Below are 19726 nucleotides of genomic sequence, written 5' to 3'. Positions count from 1 at the left end.
CAGGCGAACCCGTACAGCAACGATTCTATCCTAGGGGGTGAGTTAACCCCTCTTGGAGTCCCGCATACACGTAGCCGTTGGCACCTTTGAATTCTGCACTTTTATGGTTGCAATTCTCCACAACAGCAAAGAGAGCTTCCCGCAACCCTAGAACTGGGGGCGGCAGCCTTCACTCGCATTACGCTTGCAACCTGCACCACTAAAAACACCCCCCTCACGCTCCGTAGGGTCCCTATTGTTACACTCTATAATTCTATTCCCGATACAAGTCGCTTGCAGCATATGGCACTATTGGTGTTGTAGTTTATGTAACCGTTATCTCGCACTGTGAACCTCACCAGAGATGCACTCTGGACGCATAGCCATGGTTGCATGCATTTCACCTCTGGATTGTTTCTCACCTTTGCCATCAAGTACGCCTCAATGATGTGCCCTTACTTTGTCCCGTATATTGTGTTCTGTGTTTTTCTTCTCCTTTAGGTCTCGCAACTGTGGGTCCACCAACCCGTTGGGACCCCATGGACCCCCTCTGGTGATGTACAAGTGTTACTTTCACCTTCACTGTAGCAGAGATTATTTTGAGCACCCTCTCACCACGGTCCTGAAGAATTGCCATCGACCCGTATGGGCATTGGGCAAGAAACATGTCGACGTTTTGATACATCCTTGTGGATCATTATTATCCTGACAGGGCCCACTTATTTTAATTAGGCTGGTATACCACCAGAATAAAATTGTTCCTTGTTGGTAATACCAAATCTATTTTAATTCACCACACCCAGACTCACTACACTTGTTGCACTTACCCCCACGCACTCATACGGCTGTCTCTAAAAAGATCTCAGAAAAAGAGCCGGCCCGACGAGGAGCACAGCCCTATGATAAAGCATGACACCTTGCTAGGTGTGTGAGGGCATTCTATAAGAGACCTGTCTCTCCCCTTCCCCCCCTTCCCCTTCCCTGAGGAACTGCACACCTTCGGATTGAGCTTTGTACAAGCTCCACACTGCAATAAGTTACATTAATTTCGACTAGAGATACAAGTCGGGCTTAAGCAGTAACAAGTTGTTTGATACCTTGGAATGCCCGCTTTGGTTGCACCGTTCAGAAGTTAGCACAGCTGGGAGGTCAGCGTGTAATCCCTACTCGCCAATTGGGAAACCAAGTCTTTCCACAATAAAAACAGCGGTTTTGCATGTTTACTGTCAGGACATGTAAAACTGCCCATGTCATATGTTGCACCCTGCCTAAGATCTCGGTAGGCCTGCCAGAGGGGTGAGTTACACAGATATATAGGGTAAGTTGTGGCTGAGGGACTCGCATTACAAGGGGGTCCTCCAGGGTGGCATAACCAGTCCTATAAGGCCCTGAGGCACCCCTCTAACTTGCACGCCCTGGGTAACTCAGTACCATATGCCAGGGACTAACAGGTAACTTAGCCATTTCCAATTGGGTACAGCCAATTCAACATACATTTTAGGGTAGGGGCACTGGCACTGAGGTCTGATTAGCAGGACAAAGTGCACTCTGAGTCGAAAACCTAGCAGCATAAGTAAAAAAACGTGGGGGTGATCATTAAAAGAGGCATTTCCTTACAATTGGAAATAAAAGGATAAGAGAACTAGTATAGCAATTACCTGTTTTGTGATTGGTTGAGCCATGGAGAAACACAAGCACTACAATTCAAGCAGCATAGATCTTCACCCAAACACCTGAATGCACATTTCATGCCTCTTTCCCCATCTTCCTACTACCTCTAATACGATAAATGACCTCACATTTCTCAAGGCATCCTTAACTCAAGGCAGAGTGCTGACCCTTTAAATCTTAAAATTACTCTGTTCAAAAAATTAATTTTAGTTGATCTCAAAGATCTAAATATTCAGCACCAGATCTACAGTCTATATTTACCAATCAAGATACCAATTAACAACTCTCATCCTTCTAGACCTGTACACCCTACAGTGGACCAGCAGAATAATCAGCAATAATTATCTAGGTAGGTAAGGGTGTCTGGAGTACTGGTCACATATTAGAATCCTTCGACACATCAGAATCAGAGTGCCACACTGAAACAAAATAGCAGCAAGCTTCTGTGTCCTACAAGGGTAGTATCTATCAGTGATGCTGTTTTATTTGTATACGCTCCAATTAGCCCAGCTCATCAAAATGCACCACTGATGCTACTAACATCCACCGTTGGCAGGTGGTCAGGTCTAAGAATAAAGATAAAATCTCAAAATATCGGAAACACAACTATCTTCTGAAAAAAGCTGATCAGGACATATCTTTGTATGGTCATTTAACTCAGGATACAAAAATCATGTTTAATACATTAAAAAAAATAAAAACATTGGTGTCTACAAAATGATGAACTATTGTATTTGGAAGTAGGAATAAGGCTAATGTTAAGGTTAAAATCTCTCAAGCAGTGCCTCTCTCTATGACTTTCCCATTCTTCCCAGCCAATATTGCCTGAAGAAATATCTTACAAGCATATGATAACTGTCCTGGTGAGAGGTGGTAGTTTAGGTAAAAAGAAAAAGGATGTATCTAAAATGGAAGAGGATATATAGAGGGCTCACTGAGACCCGTTCTCGAGAGGACCTGCCAGGAAAACGCCAAGAAGAATCCTTGCCATCTTTAAAACGTATGCCCTTTAAGAAGAGATCCTTTCAGCCGCTCTTAAAGCGGGGTGTTACAAGAAGGGGGATTGGTCTCTGCACATTAGATCAGACATTTCCAGGGCCACACCGTTTAGGCAGTGGGAACTAGGAAAATTTATTCAGGAGCTCACAGAAATGGGAGCTACAGCACTCATCTGTATTTCTGCGTCTCTTAGAGTGATGTGGAACAATAAAATGCACAAATTTAGAGACCCTAAGGAAGTAAAAGCATTAGTCGATCAAATTAAATCACAATAGAAGTAACTGAAACACTAAAGCAGTGGAGCAAGGACGAGCTCGACTAGGTAATCTTTTAGAATATCTAAAGTAAATAGGGAGGGTTCCCCAAGGAGGTTGTGGGAGGGTCACAAGCAAGAAAAAAACATTTAGACTAATACTTTTATTAATCACTGGGTGTGGGAACATGTGGGGAAAAAAATAGGTCCTCATTATTTAAATACGTGGATAAGATAAGTGTATGGCCTTACCTAGGATTGCCCCAGACAGCCAGCTTAACTGTTGGTGGAATCAGGGGAAGGTAAACCCCTTCGGGTTTTAACTTGGAATGTTAATCGTCTTAGGGTCAGCTCGAGAAAGAGGAGAATTGTAAGAATACCTTAGGCTCTCGAATAGTGATGTCATTCTTATACAAGAATCCCACCTATTAAAAGAGGAGTGGGATAATATCTTAAAAAGCCAGAAGTGGATTGAGCATTGTCTATGTACTTTCCAGGCATGCTGTGTAAATGGGGTGGCACTCCTTTTTAAGAATGCCATTAAAGCTATACTGGGGGAATGGGTAGGGAGCTGGGCAATCGCAAAGGCTAAAACCTATGGCACTTGGATAGCCCTGGTAGATTATTACGGCCCACACTCAGACTAACCCACCCCACTCTGTGGTCTATATTACCAACTATTAGATCTTAAGCTCCCCATTATATTGGGAGGAGACTTTAACATAATAATAGATCCTGTGGTGGACAAATCCTCCACAAGAGTAAACGCAAATCTACCTAACATGAGGGGTCTCCTGAGCAACCTGATGGACGATGTAAGTCATGTGGACATTTGGAGGTTGAAGGAAAGTACAGGGGGGCCCAGGGGGAAGTTACACTTTCCATGTTAGAGAGAATGTTAGGGAGTGTGCAAATGAGGCCTGCATTTAGGGGATTTGTGAGAATACTATCATTAAATGTTTGTGATGAACATTTAATGTATATATTGATGTATTACAACTGACGAAACTGGAAAAAAGAAAGATCATGTACAGAATCTTATTTTACTGAAAAGACGTGAATTTGTACTTTTTTGTACATGAACATAAATTAAATAAAAATGTATTGAATAATTTAATAATTAAAAACAAAAAAAGGTTTGCATTGTGGAGAGAGCCGCAGAGCTGTTGTCAGCCTGCTTTAAAGAAATATAGGTTGCATGGGAGGGTCTTTGTGATTTCTTTCTTAGAACACATTAAAGGCCTATTTAAGAGGCATCTTAATGGGTCTAATGGCAGCCCAAAATAAGAGAGTAAGGAATGACATCTGTCTACTTGAAGCTTCAATTGAGAATGCCCCGGATACACCTACCTTGATTAACACTGAAGATCAACTACGGAAGACAAGGTTAGAGGCAAGAGTAAGAAGGAAATGGGAGGCTAGTAAACTCTCTCATTCTGAATACGGGGAGGGCTGTGAAAAGTTACTGGCCTGGAAAATGTAATCAGAACATACAAGGAATATGATTAAGTCCTTCAGAAGTGAGGGAACTGGTGATCTACCCTTGGGTGATGTAGAGATCCAACACACCTTTACACAGTTCTTTCAAAACCTTTATACAGAAGAATGGAGGTTGGGGGATGATCAAATTGAGGCATATCTTTAAGACTTAGATATTTAACCTATACAAGCGCTTTTAAAAATGAGTGAGGTGAAAGGTCCCATTAGCCAAGAAGAAGATAATTAACAATTTAAGCAGAGGAAAAGCAGCCGGCCCAGACACTCTTCTGAATTAAATGCATATTGTCCTAAACGAAGAACTGACTTCCATCCTGACAGAAATGTTCAATTTAGCTTTTATGAACAGACAGGATCTTCTCAATTCCTGGGATGAGTCTACCATAAGCTTGAAACAAAATAAGGACCCCACCCTCTGTGAATCTTATAGACCGATCTCCCTCTTAATCTGTGACTATAAGATCTTACACAGATTTTAACAAAGAGGCTAGGAAAGGTGGCCGATGTCCTAGTACACAAAGATCAGAAGGGTTTCATCAAGGAGAGGCAACTACATGAACTGACTCATGATCTTATAGGGGTAATAGATCTGGCTGGCAAGAAGTGTATTCCTTTTGCAGTGTTGACTTTCGACACAGCCAAAGCCTTTGACAGGGTCAGCTGGCCCTTCCGTCATAAAGTAAGGGAGCAGTTCGACCTAGGTGAAGTATTCCTAGGGGCAGTTAGGTCACTCTACAAAAACCCTATGGCCAAGATTCTAGTTAATGGTAATCTAACCAATCAGATAAAAATCAAGGGACCAGGCAGGGGTGCCCATTATCCCCACTCCTTTTTAATCTCTATATAGGGCCTCTGGCAAACAAAATAAGAGCAAATGAGAGGATAACTCCCTTTGTCTGTAAGGGGTGGGAGAAAAAAAATGGTTTGTACGCCGATGATTTGATGGTCTACACAGTAGATTTAGCTAAGTCTCTTCCAGTAATAATGACTGCTTTGGAAGTTTTTGGGAAGGTCTCTGGTTACTGCATTATTAAAAAAAAAAGCTGATATTATGGTATGGAATAGCCAATATGCTAGCAACATGATAAAGTGTGCAATAAGGTATTTAGGAATACAAGCAGTGTATGACTTAGAGAAACTGGCCCACCTTAATTACAATAAGGTTGCCTCCAGTGTTAAAAACCTGCTTAATGTATGGGGAGATCTTCCTCTCTCCTTCATAGGAAGATTTAATTTGTTGAAAATGTCCATCCTTCCTATATTTACCTTTATATTCAATGCAATTCCCCTAGAATTCAAACCAGCATGGCTCAGGAAGCTGCAGGGAGATATAAATAGTTTCATATGGAGGGCCAAAGGGGTGAGAATTGCTTGGCGGAAGCTCTGCAGGTGGAAGGAACAGGGTGGCATAGCAAGCCCCAATCTTCTTCTATATTATAGCGCCTTTCATTTAAAGAACATAAGGCGACTACGTCCTGATAGCTCCACCTTTCCCCTGCTATTTAGAGCTTTGACAGGTGATTTGGCGATAAGTGCGGCCTTCTTTCTTCTTAAATTCGGCCATCCAAAGTTTTTTAAGCAAATGAGACATAAGATCTTTGCAGACGCCTGTAAGCTCTGGCACCAAATCAGACGGCTTTTAGGAATTCCTTATTATAGTAGTTCTGCCCCGATTTGGAATTCTCCCAAGTTCACCACCCAGTCTCCAGGACAAACTTGTAACACCCTTAGTCAAAAGGGGTATAAATAAATGGGTCCAACTTATAGAAGACTTTCAATTGGTAGCCTGGGAGCGCTTAGTAGAAATTGCGGAGGTCAGTCTATCAAAATTCAAATACTATCAATTACTAAGCTGGGCAAAAGGGCTAAAGAAAGTTGGCAAAGGGAACCATTACTGGGAGTACAGGATACAGATGCACCCACTTTTGCGAAAATAAATTTCGGAGTGGTACTGGATTGCTGGTTCAGGCTGGAGAAGATGAGTTTACTCTGCCCAACAAGATCTGGTAGAAGGACATGCCTAACTAAAACATTGAAGCTTTGTGGCAAGTATCTATGTCCTTTTTGTGGCTATCTTTCAAATCTGTGCCGCTCAGGAAAAAAACATCTGTTTACAGTTCACAAGGCTATCGGACGCCAAGGAAATTGTCAAAGCTGGGTACCCGGGAGGCAAGGAAGTGCCACAAGTGCAGCAAAGAAAAAACTGACAACAACCACGTTTTCCCGATGCCCCTTCATTGAGACCTTTCAGGAAGAAGTGGGCATGGTCCTTGCAGAGATAATGGGCCAAGAGATCAAGGTAAGCCTGTCTTTAGTTATTTTTGTGGTAGTCAGTGGAGAGGGCGATTCACTGAAACTGGTGAAGTCACACAAATTGCTCATCTTTGTGCTGATTTTATTGGCACAAAGAGAGGTTTGTTTAAAGTGGATTCTCCCCCACCTCCCGGTCTGGGAATGGATGGCTACCGTACAAAGAATTTGCAATTTAAATTGAAGTGGCCCCCCAAGAGTAAATTTGGGTGGATTTGGGAAGAATGGCTTAGAGCTGGTCCCTATGACACGTAGATTTACTACTATCCAGTTCATAAATGTTAAATGTCCTATGAATATAACATCTACGCAATAGTGGTCAAAAGGGAACCAGTCTTAGTAGTCGCCGTTAGAACCCCCTACTATTGACCCTACTTGCGGTTAAGGTTTATGCTCCTGACCTAGTGAACTTCGTGCCCTGCGATGCCCCAGAGGGGTGTTTTTTTTAAAGGATGCATTCTATATGCACTAACATTAACTGGCAAGATGTGCGTTTAGAGGCCTAGATTGACCACCTGGTGAGAAGGAGATCCTCACCAAGAACAAAGATAAACCAAAATCTACAGTGCAACATTCATGTGCAAGGATATTTTTACTCTGTTTGGAAGGTGTACCTTGACAGGCTGAATTTTAAATATTTATTGTATCAATACACGCAACATTAACATGGGGAATGCTATGTTTTTGGACTTGTGGTCTTGCACAGCACTTTGTCAGAATTCTATATGATCTTACTGTACCAACAAGGTTTACACTCTGAAGGTGATATTTAGGATGCTCAAAGATGGGTTGGAGTGCACGCTATTCCCTATATATTCAAACAGTTACAAAGATAGTAAGTAAAATAATCTGACTTCAAATCATTGAATAAGATACAATTTTTAATTCTAAACTTTTAATGGCTATACAATTATCATTGTTTTGATTGCCCATAGAGCACTTCAAAGAGCTAACATGTATCATTTGTCCTTCAGGACAGAAATGTCATTGTTGTTATAAGATTCTACAGTTATTACCATGCTTATTGTAGAAAGACTTCAGATAAGTGCCACACGGTTCGACCGGGGTTGTAGTAAGCCTATAACAGATTGAGAAGTGCCTAAAATGTAATGTATTTTTATGATCTCTTCTTTAGTCTTTAAACTTTTATTCTAATGACTGGCTACGGTATCAATCAGTTGACCTAGAGGTGGACCTAAGTTAGTGCTAAGCTGACTTCTCCAGAAGAACCACAATTAAATGTAGCCACAAGTGACCCTTGACTTAAATATAGACACCTTTACAAATGCCAGCCTAAATCTCCCGCAAAAGCAAAGACACCTTAACAACTGACAGAACCACCTTAAAGCGTAACCTCTTGGCTACGGAAACTCTGATGTGTAGGAACTTAATCTCAATAGAGCAATCTTTCCTTAAGCCTAAGGAAAAGGCTGACACGCCAAGACCAGACAGCACCGTCAAAAGTGTGAAGATTCTACTCAGCACTAACGTATGTTAGGCACTGTTCTCCACTAATTGAGACTACTAGGAATAATTTTAATTTTCTTAAAGCAATGCAACATGCACAGGCGATCATCACTCTTATGTTCTCTAGAACTGTGCTAACAACTATACCTTGGGGCTCCTGTATATCTTATGCACATACTGAAATGTTTGCAAAATTCTGGTGCAATATTACTCCTGCACTTCAGCCTCAAGTTCACATCTCACCATCTTTACAAACTCCACACTGGCTCATTTTATAATATTCTTCAAAGCTCTTTGCATCACTCGTGAGGCCGTTCATGCCATAGAAAAGCACTTCCTTTAAAGAAGATTCCAGATATATTGATCCAGAAGAAGCCTTCAGCTCAGATTAATAAAGCAAGCTAATATCACAAACCACATTAAACCATGCAAGGATGATTCATCATTCCTGGTACAATGAGCTAAACTTTGGAACTCAGGGCCCGATTTATATGTTGTTTGTATGTATACTTAATCGCAATCGCCAAAATGAAGGTCTGCCTGCCCAATTTAAATTTGGATGGACCTTTGGTTTTGCTACAGCAAAGACTACTCTGTCACCACGATAGCCAAACCTCTCCAATGGAGTAAGGGCCATCGGAGAAACAGCTACATGTCCGCCAACCTAATCAGGATGGGCACACATTTTGCCATTTTCATACTGGCCGTCACAGTGAGGGACAGTATAAAAAACAAATAATGCTCCCCCCACCATGGGAGATGCCTCACATGGCAAGGGGATCATTATTTTTTTTTCTTTTCAAAAAGAAAATCCCCTTATGGGATTATCTTTTTCAAAATAAAATAAGAAAACAGTTTGGTGCAAGACTACGTCAACATGACGGAGCCTTGCACCAAACTGTTAAAAGCATTACCAGGATCCGCCATCAAGACGGTTTCTGACAATACTTTATAAAATGACTGCTTACTTGGCAGCCATTTATAAATCTAACAGGCAGGCCCTTCACCAGGGGGATGGAGCAATTTACTCCATTGCGCTAGAGGAACAACGGGCTATCCGCCAGAATATAATTCACGCCCTCAGGACCTAAAACGGAAAGCTAATTCACCAGTTGCCCATTAGAGGAGTTATCAAGACATAAATATTCCCTCCACCTTACCCACAGTATCACAGTCATTAAAGAAATTGTCCATATTACTATTTTCTTCGCATAATGAATGGCCCTGTTCAATGGCAAAAAAAGAAAAAAGAACGGAACCTGCTGCCAGATGCCCCCTTTGGGACGTTAAAATCTCAGTGTCAATATGCTGGGCTTCCTACCCACTTCTCAGATCCTTACATATCAGATCCAATTGATGTGATCAATCTTGACTTCTTCTCTCATCTTTTGGCTCCTATACCCTCAGTACAAGCAGTATCAAACACAAACAAAGAAACTATATAGGATTCTTAGAACTATCTTTTCTCATTCAATATATTAAAATTAAAATGCTCACTGCTATACACCATCACTTGATGAATGGCTTCTGTCATCTGAAATAGGGGCACCTAGGACCTAATTATAAGGAAATATGAGTACTCCTCCTCAATTTTTTGGCTAGCCAATTGGAATTTACAGTAGCTGGCACCTGCTATATCCCACTATCAGTTTGAGGGCATTCTTAAGTTGTGCCTGTAATGCTCATGTATATTAACACAATGGGGTGACCCTGTGTCCCTAGGAACCTGGGTATTTAACGTATAAAGAACAATGGTTCCCTCGGGTAGATACAATGCGTATTGTAGTTAGCCGTAGTTACTTTAGCATAACATATAATACATTTCTGAAAGCAAAAACATTTCTTGAACAAAAGGGGAAAGAGGAACAAGAACACAGAGAAAGGATTTTCATTGATTTATGTATCAGAATTGATAACATTCGATAAACAGAAACACATTGCAGAATTTTATACTTCCAAATTCATACAGTGGTACAAAATAGTGAGATAGTGGTGCTCAGTGGTGATATAAATACATAGTGCAGTGAGGTGAGGGTGGGAGGATGTGGTTTGTTTTTGAAAGGCCAGATTCAAAATGCAGTAACAAGTAAGTTAAACAAATTAAATAGTTGGTAACAACTATGTCCTGCAATCTGTGCCACAATAGATCGTCGACGTTTCAACCCTATGGGCGCTTGGTGGAGTGTCACAAGCGGGTCTTCATCAGGACTGTGGAGGAGGAGGCCATAGGATTTCAAGGGCGGTCAAGGCAAATTGATTGGAGGGGTATGGTTATTCTAACAGGATGTCAACTGTGAAATGAATTGCACAGAAGATCAAAGAATGATTGTTTTCTTGGGCTGGTAACACGGAGTCCTCACGAAACACTGCTCATGGCCATTTGCACTGGTGAACAGTTCCTGTGAGAAGGTTGCGGTGTCAACAGGTTTCATGGCGTTTGGAGTCCTCACTTACCTCCAGGCCAAGGGAGTCGAGTACTGTTCTGCTTCTGAAGTTCTGGCAGGAGATCCTTCTGTCAGCTCTCTGCCAGCTCCATCCACGGGTTCAGCTTCTCTGGGAGGCTGAGCCAATCCTTACCAGTCGTACGTGCCCTACCTGGCCAAGGAGGGCTATCACCTGCCTCAAACCTAAAGAGGCCTTTCAAAAAATTAGTATCCAAAACAGGTATTCCTTTTCTGCCTCGTGTTCCAAGATGGAGCAGTGCAGGTTTCTGTACTCTATTTTTTGTTATGGCCAGGTTCATGAGATTCACTGTGTCAGTTGCTCTTCCTGTGGTACACGATTTAAGGACAACCTTCCTGTCTTTTAAATGCATCGCAACACACCCACAGTATTTTTCGGCAGATTCTAAACCCCTTCATTCATGTTATTGTCGTTCCTGATATTTTTTACCTTGGATTAGATCAATCTACAGTCTGGGTCCATCTGCAACTTCTCTCTTCCTTTGCTCTCAAGACCATCAGTATTCAACTTCCAACTTCCTGAATGTTTTTATGCCACTGGCTTCTCCTCCAGTTTGTGACTCTTCTTGTAGACATCTGTCTTCCACATGTCATTGATATTACTTCTTTAACCTCTCTCAACGCAGATATGTCTTCTAGGCCCTTATCAATGCACATACGCCACCTTTAAAGGTCTCTACTATATCAATATACATTACCAATAAAACCCTAAATGTCCCTTCTCCTGAAAAATATACATCTTTTAGTCATACTAGCAAAATAACTCAAGATCTTAGATGCCTCTCCTTTCTTGCAGCCTAACTTTGAAAAATTCCCTTCCACCATTGGCCAGAAAGCTGAAAAACACAATGAGACTCAGAAAACCCTGACAAATGTCCTGGTTTAGTAACCAAGCATCACAGCAAGTAGATACAATTTCCTATTGCATGCGCTATAAATATCAATTTCTGTTATCCCATATTTATGGAACCATTGAAATAAATAAACAGTACTAGGAACACATGTCTACCACATATCTCAATTTAATAAGTGAATACTACCGATACATACAAACTCAAAAGAACGTTTAGCGATCAAAAATGATAGAAAATTCAATGAAACTTCAGGTAAATTTGGTTCTGTAGCAGACAATAAGTTTTTTTATGATGGACACAAACATTCAACTATTTTTTTATTATTCACAAATGATTTCAGCTAAACTTTTGTAAAACTACAAGGTAGGCACCTCACCTCTTCTGTAGTCCAAAATGAGGCCTGTGCCTTTTTATACATTTTCCATATGTCAGGGTATTGGATTGGGAAAATAACAAATCGTCGTGGATTTTTCTTGAGAAGCGGCTCTTCATTACCAATATCTCCATTTTCAGCAGCCTCTAGAACATAATGCTGGAAAAAAGAAAACATTTAACATTTAATAATTACGTCTTTAAATTGTTTTTCATAATTCAATAAATACATTATATTTCATAATACACATGCAGCAGGAAAATTCAACATAAGGCTAAAAAGATAATAAAGGAGGTGTTAAAAAATACTTTTAATTCTATATACTTTGTGCAGCACACATTACATTTTACAAATGAACTAAGGAAAACAAACTAAAGTGAACACTACATCAGAACATTGCCACTATTGGCCAATGTGCTGTAAGAGACAGCCTCTCTGACTCCTATAGTCCACCGAGTCACTACCTTTCTCTGAATTAATCCTCTAAGAAAACCATGTGCTGATCATGTAAGAGCAGGCTGACTGTTTTGCTTTGAGAAACATTAGCACCATTCTTGTGATTCACCTATTGTCAGTGCTCTGGAAAGTGTTACGTGCAAGTCAAAACAAAAAACATCCGTTCCTGTATCATAATACAAATTTGTATCCACTTTTATTAAATATTAAATTTAACTAAATGTATTAAATTAAATAATAACTGTATCCAGATGTATTACAAGTTTATATTCTGTAGCACTGAAGTGTACCGTTTCTATATTTTTATAGAAATGAAGTCCTGTGCACACGTGTGAGAATTACGTTCTGGGTGTGCCCATCAAAGATCAAATAGATATCAGAGATCTCCTGTTATGAAATCACAAAGGTCGACATCAGTTGTATCATGAGCAAAACTTCTTTATGTATGTGAGTTCAGACCAATACAAAATGAATATAAATCAGCCGACACGTGTTTCGTCACAACGTGTACCAATTGTGACTCATCAGGGCTGTTAGAGGATATGGCAACTGTGAGGAGCCGGGTAACGGCACGGGTGGCCAGATCGCGGCGTAGGGAGGTGTCTAAGACCCAGCGAGAAAACTAACAAGGCGGTAAGCCAAAGCCCGACGTATAAGTTAGGCTTCAACGAGAGTCGGTATGGTTGGGATCTCGGATGCGGGATCGGCGTGTTCTCCAAGGTGCGGGCCTTGACCCACTCATTTGCAGGGGTTATTTCCTTGGGTTTGTTCCCCCTGACCTGGTAGCACCGGGAACACTTGATCTCCGTGACACTAACTTCGCACACGCTTGAGCGCCAACCTTCCTCAAACTCAACCAAACCCTTCACCACTGTTAATAATGTATATTTTTATATTTCCTTCCCTGCAGCCCCTTCCATAATTTAACCTCCCTTCATTTGACTCCTTTGAACTTCTGTGCTTTCTACATGAGTCTGTCTAGACGGAAAGTTGCTCCTCAGGAATGCAACTCTGACAATATTGTGCCTATGGATGTCATTGCTCCCAGGCAATACATTCCGGAAGACAGCCATAGTAGATGATGGGACTTAAATGATGGCCAAAATGCACCACCATGGTCGCATCCTGTGTTGAGGTTGCTGCTGTCTTGGGAGATAGGTTTTTCGTTTAAAGGCAAACTCTACACTGTTACTCTCAACTCAATATAGTCTTCATAAAGGTCATGTGAAAGTCCCATAACTGACTTTTCTGAATTTGTTTGTCTCTTTCAGAGTTCTGAGGTATCCAGTGGCGCACTCCTCCACCATGGCAAAACAACCCATTCCACCAATCCCAAACACTGCAGTGACTATCCCTAAAAGACAAGCCACAAGCGGGTTCCCACAGCAGATTTCTCAGATTTAAAATCAGGTCCCATTACCTCCATGACCAGTTGTGCATGTACAGCATTGCCATCAACATAAGGATCAGATTAAATTCACCAAAATTAACAATCCACAAGTTTGCGCTGCTTTGGGCATGTGCTGGTTCACTTCCTACTGTTGTAATTGATTAGGGCTGATGGATCTTACAATTTATGTCCCCGTACACTCAACAGTCCTATCAAATGGATCATTTGACTGGTCCACACATTCTTGCAGGAGGATTTACTTTCCGAAGGTAAAAAAGTAAACACCCTTCAGTGTAACTGGACAAATATCTACTGACTGGCTTTATTCATTGTTTTAAGTCACGTGCTGTCCCCTGCCTATCTTTAAAAGAAACACACACAATGTACAGGAAAGGGAAGCACGGTAAATCGGAGGCTATGTACGAATATTTGTAACTTCTGTGACTCTGTTAGAGATTGACAGTGGGAAACTGCCTGTGTGATTCAGGTAATACAAGCCACAAGGTTGTTAAAGTTCTCTGTCGTCGTGTGTGCCTGATGTAACAGATCTAACTCAGATTTTTCTATATATAATTTGGTTTTGTCCCACAATCAGTTCCTTCTGGTCTAGTGTATTAGGGGGACAAAATAAAAATCATTCGGGAATGAAAGGATCCCATGGCAGATATGCTGTAGAAACTACCCACAAAGCCTGAAACATGACTGTTCTTATGGGTCTGGCTTTTCTATTGCCCAACTATAGCATTGCACTTAGGTGGAAGAGCAAGACACCCTTGTGTAACTTTTCCTAGGTTAAAAATCGAGCACACTGCAATGAAAGGGATGAGGCCTTTGGCAGACTTTTACACTCAATGCATCGATCCAAGGACATTTGGGAAGATCACCAAAACTATGTGATGCACCTAGAACGTGACATTGTCTCATCTGAAACTCATAACTCAGAAGGCTTATTTTTTAAATGGTGTCAGTGATTATGATTGGGTCATACTATTGGGAAAGTCCTAAGTTTAATGCTAGTCCGGCACACCCTCTCTCTAATCATGCATGTTCAATGAGTCATGCAAGGTAGATTGTGTAGTGTGATTATTCCACCACACTAATTCAATGTAATTATTTACTCAGGTGATCTCTTGTGCTTTGTTTTTGTTTTTCTTCGTTACTTTGAAATATTTATTGTCTTATATTAAAGAAATATAAACTAATCTTTAAAACACGTTTCAGTGGAGTCAGATAAGCTTTCTTTAATAGTAAGGTTATTTTTGACGACAGTAAGATTTCTTGGTTTGACTGTGTGAAAAAGTATGATGTTTATTTATTGTAGAACCACTCACTGCAAGTAATTTGGATCCTCAAAACAATTTTTGTCAGTTTTATGAATGAGCATTATATGTCTGGCTGTTATAATGGTGGGCAAGATCACTTATAGCAAGAACTACATAAAACAACGGCTTGTGAAAACTAGCTCAACTATATGTATATGTTATTGATCAAGTGAAAAAAATCATTGTTTTGTGCTTGTGAAGTGCATTTTACAGATTGTAAACACAGTACCATGCCATAAAGGACATCAAGCAAGAGGCACTCTCAAAATGGAACCACAACAAAAACAACTCTGCTCAACCGCCTCACAACAATTCTATAAAGTAACCATCACACTTATCTATCAGCACTTCACACCTCATCAACCACATAACCTGCCACAGTACGTACAATGCTGTGTATACCATCTTCATGTGCAACCATGAACCCATTGTCAAATACAAGACCCCATCGCACCTGATACTACACCACATGTTACAACACATCACAACCGTGACAAATCGTGACTTACACCGCTATCACATGGGACAGGTCAGCTCTCACAATCTCAAGCCTGCAGAGAACCAACCCACTGCTCAGGTCAGGAGAGGGACAACTGAGCAACACTCAACAAGCATTTGCAATGCAATAGGTGTCGCATTACTGATAGTTTGAGGTATTGATATTGCAAATAATAATGCAACGCCAATAGCTCATACTTTCAGTAATGCAAGACCTAGTGCATTGCAAATGCTTGGGTAGTGAGCCAGGAAGCAGCATTGTATGTTTCAGTGCAGTACCGCAAGCTGCTCCTAGAAGTCCCTAGTGAGCAAGGCACCAGCATTGTATGTCTCGTGCAGCACCGCAAGCTGCTTCTAGAGGTCCCTAGTGAGCAAGGCACCAGCACTTCATGTTTCTGTGCAGTACTGTAAGCTGCTCCTAGAGGTCCCTAGTGAGCAAACCACCAGCACTGCATGTCTCGGAGCAGTACCGCAGACTGCTCCTAGAGGTCCCTAATGAGCAAGGCACCAGCACTGCATGTCTAGGTGCAGTACTTCAACTATTCCTAGAGGTCCCTAGTGAGCAAGGCACCAGCACTGCATGTCTCGGTGCAGTACCGCAAGCTGCTCCCAGAGGTCCCTAGTGAGCAAGGCACCAGCACTGCATGTCTCGGTGCAGTACCGCAAGCTGCTCCCAGAGGTCCCTAGTGAGCAAGGCACCAGCACTGCAGACCTCTTTTGGTCACATATGGTACTGCACCCTGCAGAAGATCTGGTAAATCTACCCTGCCCATAATGCATTGCATGCAAGACAGCACTTCGAGTACATTCAAATAGCTATGTCCATATATACAATTAGTAGCTTTGAAACGTGACAACAGAATGATTACATGATTTTCGAATTAGGTTGTACTCTGTGTGCAGCTGATGAAGGGAAATGTATACAGTCTCATATAAATGTGAGATGTTCTAGTTAGTGAAGTAACCACTGCTAGCTTAGCTTAGGACCAAGTGCGTGTCTTGCCTAAAGCCTTTTAAGAAAATAGTGCCTTGAGACTGTAATTAAAACTTAGGGTGTAACAACATATGTAACAGGGGGTGTCCTCATGGGAGGTTATAAGAGACAAGGCGGTACTAAGGAGGGACTACTAAACCTATTGACCAATGAAAAGCCACCATTTACAGAAGACAGGGACAGGAGCCAATTAAAAAGACGGGCGAAAAGTGGTGTGGAGTTTTATGCCCATAACCTGAATACAGCATGACTCGAAGAGACAGCACAAGCGCTGCCTAGGCGAGACCTAAAAACACAGACTCCACATAACAATGCCACTCCTCACTATCTCAACACCACTCTTGTACAGAGAATGAAGGGGATTACAAGTCCCTAGCACTTACTGTAGTTTTAATCCGAGGCGGGGCAGTTGGTGACTCAAATAAAAATTCTTAAATCCCTGCTGCCAATCTGTCACACAACTTGCTCAGACTGTACTGGAAGACGGACAACACTAAGTAAGAACTTCGAAGAACAATGAACCTTAAGATTGATAAGCTTACAATAAAAGAAAGAACACAGAACCAGAAGTCTGAGCCTCTGGCCATCTATGAAGCAAAGAGAGCCAGCAAGGTGCAGGCTCAAGGACACAGGCCAGGTAGAACTTCATAAAGTGTGTAGGTCTGTCCCATATAACAACAGCAATGAACTAAGAATTTGCATGAGCTAGCCCACACGTATTATTCACTTATTCAAGAAACAGTATCGGGAGGAGCCTAGCGCGCAACCAAGATGGCCGCGTAGGTGCGAGGCTCCCGAGGACCTCCGCGACCTCCTGAATTAATCCTGGCGATATCCTGTCCTTGTTGAGGGGACTGTGTTGGGGAACCGGAGCTGAGGCGCCACCCGTTTTTTGGGCTTGAATCGGACCCCGGACGCCGGTGGGAGCAGCGATCGAAGGTTGCGGCCTTCTCCTCGCCGGCCCCCCGGATTGGAGTAGTGGGGCGATCCGGGGACAAAGTGAATAACAGTGGCGAACGGGGCTGGGCGACTGGCGTACCCCGCACTTTCACTTTCGCTTTTGCGCCCTCCTAGCTCTCAAGCGGGGTCGGACTGCGGAGCGGGGTGTGGTGGTGTGGCCTTGTCCAGGAGCCCGGCTGACCCACCGGCGGTGGGTTGACCCGCGGTTCGGTGGTCGCCCCTGCCCCCCCCCTGGCACCCGTGACTTGGCATAGCGGCCCGTTTGGGGTGCTTGGCACGACGGTGGAAGAGCCAGCATGTCCACCAAACAAGATGGCGACCGGGCGAAGGTGAGGACGACCCGCCGTGGCACGGCGCACCAGGCCAACAGTATGGACCGCTACACGCTCCAGAAGGGTTCTCCGGAGACATCGCGTGCATCCCCGGTGGGCCCGACGGAGGCATCCGCTCATCCGGTGGATCTGACCCTCCGGGACGTCATGGGCGCCATCGCAGAGATGAAGGCCTCGGTGGACCAGCGTTTCGACACCTTAGCGCAAAAAATAGACTCGGTCCTGGTGGATGTGAGCCTTGTGAGGGCAGACTTGTCCAAAACGAACGACCGAGTCGACTCCCTGGCCCACACCACAACGAGCCTCGCGACAGACGTGGTGGCCCTCCAGAAGGAGGTGCGCCGGCTTGGCCAGGCGAGCGCCCTAATGGACCGGCGACTGGAGGACTCCGAGGGTCGGGCCCGGAGGAATAATGTCCGTATTGTGGGGGTGCCGGAGGGCCGAGAGGCGGAGGCGGCGGATCTTTTCGTGGAAGAGTTGATCCTGACCCATCTCCAGCCCCGGGGGCTGAGTAAGCTTTTTGCGGTGGAGCGTGCTCACCGGGTCCCCGGGGGCAGACCTAAGACTGGTGCCCCGCCGCGGCCTCTCATTGCCCGGATTTTTAATTTTCGGGACAGAGATGCTATCCTCCAGACCTCCAGACAACAGGGACCGGTCAAGCTTGACAACATGGAGGTACATTTCTACCCAGACTTTACCCCGGCGGTCCAGAAGCAGCGGCAGAGCTTTCTTGGTGTTAAACGTCGCCTAAGGGACCTGAACCTCAAGTACTCAATGCTCTTTCCAGCTAAGCTGAGGGTAGAGGTGGATGGTCGCACGCACTTCTTCGACCGGCCCGAGGCGGCTGGGGACTGGCTGGACACTCTGCCTGGAGATCGGGGCCGGGGGGGCGGGGGGGGCGCGGCTGGCGAGGAGGGCCCGCCGGAGCAGAATTGAGGGGTGACTGTATAGGCCTTGCTCTGGACGTTGTTCCTTCACCATTTATTGATTGCGTATTTTCCCCTCCTATGGAGGTCGTGCGGGGTCTGTTGGGGGCTTCCCTCCTCCTCTGGGGGACTAGTTAGTATTTCTGCTATGGGGCGACAGGCACACTGCACTTTGGGGGGGCTGTCTGGGCTCATGCAGGGGTGCAGGGAGGGGGGAGTTTTGTTGGGACCGGGGGGTGGGGGGGGTGTGTTGTTTGTTAGCACCGCAGGGCAAACCCGCTACTATGTTACTGTTTTTAGGATGCTCGATGGGGGACGACCGATTGTTTCGACGTATGATGGGGGGTAGGGATTTGGCTGTGTTGTCATGGAACGTTAACGGCCTGGGGGATAGGATTAAGCGTGGTGTGGTCCTGCAGTACTTAAAACGTATTTCACCAGATGTTGTCTTCCTGCAGGAGACGCACCTTATAGGTAACTCCTTTCATGCAATGAACCGGCGGGGATATCGTTTGGCGGCCCATTCTGGCTTCACCTCGGGCTCGCGGGGGGTGGGGATTATGATCAAGAACTCGCTCCCGTTGGAGATTGATGAGGTGCGCCATGATGAGAGGGGACGCTACACGGTTCTGGTGGGAAGAATGGAGGGTAGAGTGTTTATCCTTATATCAGTGTACGTCCCGCCTGGGTTACAAGCCAACACATTTGCGGACCTGGGGCGCCTCCTTCTGGACCTTCCGAGTGGCCTGCTGGTGGTTGGAGGGGATTTTAATGCGGTAGCCTCTGGGTCTATGGATCGCCATCCCCCTAGGGACCTCCCCCGGGCACAGGCGTGGCTGCCCGGCCTTCTGGACACGCTGGGCCTGGTGGATTGTTGGCGATTAAAGCATCCTGCATTGCGACAGTACACCTTCCACTCGGGTGCCCATGGTAGCCTCTCGCGGCTTGATTACATCCTTGTCCCGGCGGCCCACGCAGGGAGG

At 43.9% G+C, this 19726-nt stretch overlaps 1 protein-coding gene across 2 annotated transcripts in view; it reads right to left on the bottom strand.

The window, feature by feature from the left end:
• Nucleotides 1-19726, bottom strand: part of RRM2B (ribonucleotide reductase regulatory TP53 inducible subunit M2B) — a 90958-nt gene that overhangs the window by 59311 nt on the left and 11921 nt on the right. For both annotated transcript variants that reach the window (XM_085605154.1, XM_085605155.1), the window contains exon 2: nucleotides 11869-12024. In XM_085605154.1, the coding sequence (XP_085461280.1) occupies nucleotides 11869-12024 (156 nt within the window). The remainder of the gene's footprint in view (nucleotides 1-11868; nucleotides 12025-19726) is intronic.

The sequence above is a fragment of the Triturus cristatus genome, chromosome 5_1 (genome assembly GCF_964204655.1).
Source record: "Triturus cristatus chromosome 5_1, aTriCri1.1, whole genome shotgun sequence".
NCBI lineage: Eukaryota > Metazoa > Chordata > Amphibia > Caudata > Salamandridae > Triturus > Triturus cristatus.
This window is presented reverse-complemented; position numbering and strand designations above follow the sequence as displayed.